This window comes from Diorhabda sublineata, chromosome 11 (assembly GCF_026230105.1).
Source record: "Diorhabda sublineata isolate icDioSubl1.1 chromosome 11, icDioSubl1.1, whole genome shotgun sequence".
NCBI classification, from domain to species: domain Eukaryota; kingdom Metazoa; phylum Arthropoda; class Insecta; order Coleoptera; family Chrysomelidae; genus Diorhabda; species Diorhabda sublineata.
The window spans coordinates 13,594,317-13,600,865 of NC_079484.1; the positions used below are offsets into that span (position 1 = coordinate 13,594,317).

Below are 6,549 nucleotides of genomic sequence, written 5' to 3' on the forward strand. Positions count from 1 at the left end.
ATTAGTGTTGAGACATTCGATGAATACGAACAAACCCTCAACCCAAATTTTAATGAAATTTATTGTGAAAATGTTAAATTTGATGTTTCGAAAGTTAGAAATGAACACATGAATTCCGAAGAGAAACAATCTGTATTAAAATCAATTGAAGAATATAGTGATATTTTTCATGTTGAAGGAAATCAGCTCACCTTCACAAGTAAAATAAAACATCACATTAAAACTTCTAATGAAATACCTGTTTATTCAAAATCATACAGGTACCCTGAGATTCACCGAACGGAAATTCAAAATCAAATACGAAAAATGTTAAGTAATAATATTATTAGACCATCCAATTCTCCATGGTCTAGCAACATTTGGATAGTCCCAGAGAAGCTAGATGCCGAAGTTTCGACTCGTTGTTGACTATCGAAAACTGAATGAGATCACAATTGGAGATCGATATCCATTGCCAGATATTACAACGTTACTAGATAAGCTTGGACGTTGTCAATATTTTACAACATTAGATCTCGCTTCTGGTTTCCATCAGATCGAAATGGCTGAGGAGGATATTCCGAAAACAGCCTTTAATGTAGAAAACGGTGTACCTTGATGATATAATTGTGTTCAGTACCAGTTTACAAGAACACATCACAAATTTAAAAGAAGTATTCATTAGATTAAGAGAATCTAATTTTTAATTACAAATTGATAAATGCGAATTCTTGCGAAAAGAAGTAGCATATCTGGGACATATTGTCACGCCAGAAGGTGTAAAACCGAACCCAGATAAAATTTTAGCAATTCAAAAATTTCCAATACCAAAAAATTCAAAACAATTAAAAGGTTTCCTTGGACTCCTAGGATATTACCGAAAATTTATAAAAGATTTTTCAAAATTAACTAAACCATTAACTATTAGATTGAAAAAAGATGCAATTATTAATGTAAACGATTCAGATTACGTCGAATGCTTTGAAATGTGTAAAAATATGTTGATGAATGAACCAATACTTCAATATCCAGATTTTACAAAACCCTTTAACCTTACCACAGATGCCAGCAATTATGCTTTAGGTGCTGTTCTAAGTCAAGGCAAAATAGGCTCTGATTTACCTGTGGCTTACGCCAGCAGAACCCTAAATGATTCAGAATGCAACTATTCTGTAATCGAGAAAGAACTTCTTACCATAGTTTGGGCAACCAAATACTTCCGCCCCTATCTTTTTGGCAGAAAATTTACAATAGTTACCGATCATAAACCACTCCAGTGGTTATTCTCACTTAAAGATCCAAGTTCAAAACTTGTTAGATGGCGCTTGAAACTTGAGGAATATGATTATGATATTGTATACAAAAAGGGTGCTTTAAATACCAATAGCGATTGTTTATCCCGAATTCAAATAAATATCAATGAAACTGAATTACAAGAACCTCAATGTTCTAAAAAATTACTAGTTTATATGGACAAATTTAATAAAAAACTCTCATCAACTCCCGACGATAATGTATCGCTAATAGTTGAAACAGATAACGAAAGTAATAATAATGAGAATGACGACGAAGATATAACTGTTCATACAAATGAGGAAAATCCTGTAATTGGTATACCAATTTCAGATTCAGCGATAAATGTTGGTAAAAATCAATTAATATTTTCGGAAGTAAATTTCGAACCAGCCGTACCTACTATTATGAAACTATATGAAAATAAACAAAGAATTGTTGTGCAATTATCTAAAAACAATTTTGAGCAAGATGTCATTAATTTCGTAAAAGAATACATAGTACCAAAAACTAAATATTTTATTTATTTCGAAGACCCAATTTATGAAAAATTCAGTGTCGTTCTACAAAATCACTTTCAAGATTCTCAAATTGACTTTGTTAAATGTAATAAAAAATTAATAGATGTTCCCTTAAATGAAATTAAAGAAGTGATTCAAAATTACCACTAAGGTAAGACTAATCATAGAGGACTAGATGAAACTGAAAATCAATTGAAAACTTTGTATTACTGGCCAAATCAAAGAGCATCTATACAAACTTATATAAACAAAATTGAATCAGAATACGTAACATTAATACCTAATTATACTAATATAATATAATATAATAAAATTAATACAAAATTTTTACTTATATCAAATAATGTCATTAAACCTCTAAATGACATTTGTACTCGCGGCAATATATTTCAATGTCCTAACCATTTGCAAGACAATAATAATTATGGATGCGAAGAAAACATATTTCTAGCAGGAAATTCTACATATTGTCAATATACAAAAATTGAAATAATTAAGAATCACATTGAAATTATTCCGGAGATAAATCATTTTTTGGCAATATTTCCCGTAGAAGAAAAATTAATCATAAAATGTAAGCAAGAAACTGAAGTGAGAACTCTTAAAGGCATTTATTTAATAGAAAATTCAGCATGTAAAATTATATTTAGGAACCAAGAGTTAATATTTCAACAAAAAACGTTTGGACAACCTTTTGTAATAAATGAATTAAATTTGAAATTAAATCAATTACACGTTTCTCCAATGAGGATTGATTTAAAAAATTTAAAATTAAAGGATATTCCAAATCAACTGGTAACGCCAATATTCACGGATAACACTAATTTTCACATTCCCAGTATTTGGACTATTCTTCTTTACATAGCATTGATATTGGCCTTCTTGTGGATTTTGTATAAGAGGAAACATTCAGGAAGGACAAGTAAGAATCACCCGCAGGCAACAGAAGATGGGATCCAGCTTCCAGGAGAAGCTTCCTTCTAAAGGGGGAGGTGTCACCTACGCCATTGCCCTTAGGTGGACAGTATATTGTGCTGATTAAGAACTTATTTTATTGTAGAATTGCTTAGCTTCTGTTTACCAAAAGATTATTTAATTCACGTTTGTAATAAAAAATATCAGTCTTGTAATTGAAGTTGTTGGTAGAATTTATGTTAGAAATAAAGTTAGTTTTTAAAAACACGGTTCCAGTAAATTAAAAGTTAAGTTATATATATATATATATATATATATATATATATATATATATATATATATATATATATATATATATATATATATATATTGTTATGGTATGAATATATTCAAAATAAATTATGAAATAATAATAAGATATAAATAAAGCAATAAGTTCAGTTCTGTTATTCGGTTACTTAGAGCAGTTTATCACAATAAAATAAATAACATTCTTTATATTAAGTTTTGGCCAACACTATATTCTAAATTATTTAATTTTGACAAATCCTGTATAATCAAAGAATTTAATCCATAAATTGACAGATAAAAACAGGAGCACCAACTTCAAAAATTTGTGTGACATACCAACATAAATTTTAAGGTTATAAATGATAAAATATAAAATTTTGACAACTGCAATGATAAAATTAATAACATAGGAATGAAATAAATACAACAAAGAAATTATAGAATAATATTATTTGAATAAAGTCACAATAATTTAAAAATTTAGAAATGACAATTTAGTAACTAACTTTTAAAATAAATATCATTGGTTAAAAGAAAAAAAAAAGTTTGTTTTTAAAAAAAAAAGAATGAAGAAAAAAATCAACAACGAGAAAAAAATTTTTTTTGGCAAGAGAAAAAAGAGTAAAATAATTTTAATTGAAATTTAAAAAAAATTAAAATCTTGATAAAAAAGGCATAAAATATTCAAAGGATTGATAATTAATAATTGTATAAGTGTAGTAATAAGAAATTAGTGAAAACAATTAAATAAAGTGAAATAAGTGAGAATACTCACAAAGGGACAATTTCCAAGATAAAGAAGTTGTGAAAAGGAAAAGAACAGGAGTGGAACTACAGCGGAGTATCTGTTTATTCTGCAAGGCCGTAACAATTTCCAATTAAAAAAAAAAAAAAATTAAAAAATACAACATAACAAACACTTAAGGTACTGTTCTATTAAGTTTAAGTATTTCTTTTAGTATATAATATTTGAGTTCACATTTCCATATAATTTAGTTCTATGAATGTAATTATGAGTATGAATGAATGAATGAATGTTTGTAAAATAAAATAATTGTAATAGCTAGTTAAGAAATTGTATATTTCGAATATTTTATTCATTATAAAGAACAGACCCGGTCTTAAAACTATTATAATCTGACCTTATAACCATAACAATTTATCGCAATAAAATTTTTTAATTTGACCTCACAATATAATACCCTGAGAATAAAAAAAAATAATAACAACATAATAAAATAAAGAAATTCAAATAATTATTAATGGCGCCCAAATTAAAATCTGATTTTATTTAAAATAAAATTTATAGAAATAAACATTACACACTATTATCATACCATAACAATATGGCGCCCAACGTGGGGCATATATAAAAATTGGGCATAAAAAAAAATTGGACATAACAAAATTTGGCATTGAAGAGTTTACAGTAATAACAAATTTAAACAAGAAAAATGGAAAAAGGAATGACACTCAGAGATGGAAACAAATAAGAGCAGAAGGAGAATCAGATGAAGAAGAAAGGAGACATGGAATGGGTGATTTCCAAGTACATTATATGGAACAAGACCATAATGAAGAAACAGAGAGAACTGAAACAGAAGAAATGATAGAAAATCAAACAGCAGAAAATTCACAGAAAAAGAAAGAGAGGATGGATATAATGAGTATGTTCCAGATTATGATAAAAAAAATGGATGAATCTAAAGAACGAGAAATGAATACAAATAGTCAAAGAATGGAAGAGAAAATAGAAGATATGAGAAAACAATTGGAAGAAGTAAGAAGCTATGCTGAAAACAAAATACAAGAGACAAAACAAGAAATTCCAGATGAAATGTTAGGAAGATTAATGGAAGTGAAAAACATACAATCTAGAGAAATGGAAAATATTAAGAAAAATGAAAATGAATTAAAAATGGAAATAGGTGGGAATAGTAAGAAAATAGAAATAAATACTGAGAAGATAAAGAAATTAGATAGAGAAATAATGAAAACGAATAAAAATATACAAGATATGGAGGAAGAGATGAACAAAGAAATAAAAATTAATTTTAAGATAGCAGAAGAAGAGAATTATAAAACAAAAAGGGAATTTAAAATGGAAATAGAGAACATACAAGGAAAAATAGAACAAATTGAGAAAAAAGGAATGAGTATGGAATATGTTGGAGGAATAAAAACAATTTATGGAGCAACTAGTCAAAAATTTGATGGAAATATTAAAAAACTGCATCCAAAAATATTCATAAGAATTTTGAAAAATCGAATAAGAGGAATAAATAATATTGAAGACATAAAGGAAATAATAAGAGATCATTTAGAAAATCATGCGTTAATATGGTTTTCTGCCAGAAAAAAAAAATTATCACAAAATAATTATTGGAATAAAAGACAACTGAACAAATAAATGACAATGAAAATTTTTAAATACGCACACATCAAATAAACAAAATCTATATATTTGTAAATATGAAAATCCAAATGAATTCATAAAAATAAATGAAAATATAGACACAGATGGGAATAATAGTTTAATTATTATAAATGGGCTAATTAACAATTTAGAAGCTAAATTACTTATTTATACTGGATCAGAAGCATCAATAATTAATCAAAATTTTGTTGATAAATTAAATATTCCTACAAATAAAATTATTAAAATCCCAAAAATAAATTTAATAGGTGCTAATTCAAAGAAAATATGTGAAATTAATAGATTAATAAATATAAATGCTAATATTAAGGGAAAAGAATTTAATTTACAAGTATTAATTGCTCCAGATATTGAGACAGAAATAATAATAGGATATGATGAGCTAGAAAAACATAAAGCCATAATAGATATTGAAGAAAGAAGATTAAAATTGGATGGAACATGGATTAACTTTGAAATAATAGCTTTGAATGAAGAAGGTAAAGTAGTTAATAATATGTACAAGGAAGAATTGAAAAAAAATTATGATGATGAAGAAGAAGGGGAAGATGAAGTTATAATGGATTGTCCAGAGGACAGAAAAGAAGAAATAAAAATGTTAATGAATAAATATAATAATTTATTTTCAAAGGAAAATAGAATTGCGAAAGATTATGTACATAAAATAGAAGTCAATGAAGATATTAAGAATTTCAAAGCTAAAACTTATCCTATTCCATACAAGTATAAAGATCAAGTGAGAAAATGTATAAAAGAACTATTGGAAAATAAAATAATAGAAAGAAGCAACTCACAATACATTAATCCTATTGTTGTGATATTAAAAAAGAATGGAGAATTGAGACTTTGTTTAGATGCAAGAAATATAAAGAAGAATTAAAATTTGGTTTTCTTATTTCTTTTATAAATAAAATAAATCAAGAAAACAAATTTTGGGAATGTTGTTATGGTATGAATATATTCAAAATAAATTATGAAATAATAATAAGATATAAATAAAGCAATAAGTTCAGTTCTGTTATTCGGTTATTTAGAGCAGTTTATCACAATAAAATAAATAACATTCTTTATATTAAGTTTTGGCCAACACTATATTCTAAATTATTATTTAAT

General features: G+C 26.3%; 1 protein-coding gene across 1 annotated transcript; it reads left to right on the plus strand.

Annotated features, from left to right (window-relative positions):
- Positions 1–686: 686 nt before the first annotated feature.
- LOC130450456 (uncharacterized) lies at positions 687–6,316 on the plus strand (the record flags this gene model as incomplete). Its single annotated transcript, XM_056788835.1, has 5 exons — positions 687–1,866; positions 4,421–4,548; positions 4,678–4,857; positions 5,747–5,989; positions 6,068–6,316. Coding segments are annotated over 5 exons (1,980 nt in total), but the record flags the coding sequence as incomplete, so codon positions are not given.
- Positions 6,317–6,549: the final 233 nt, after the last annotated feature.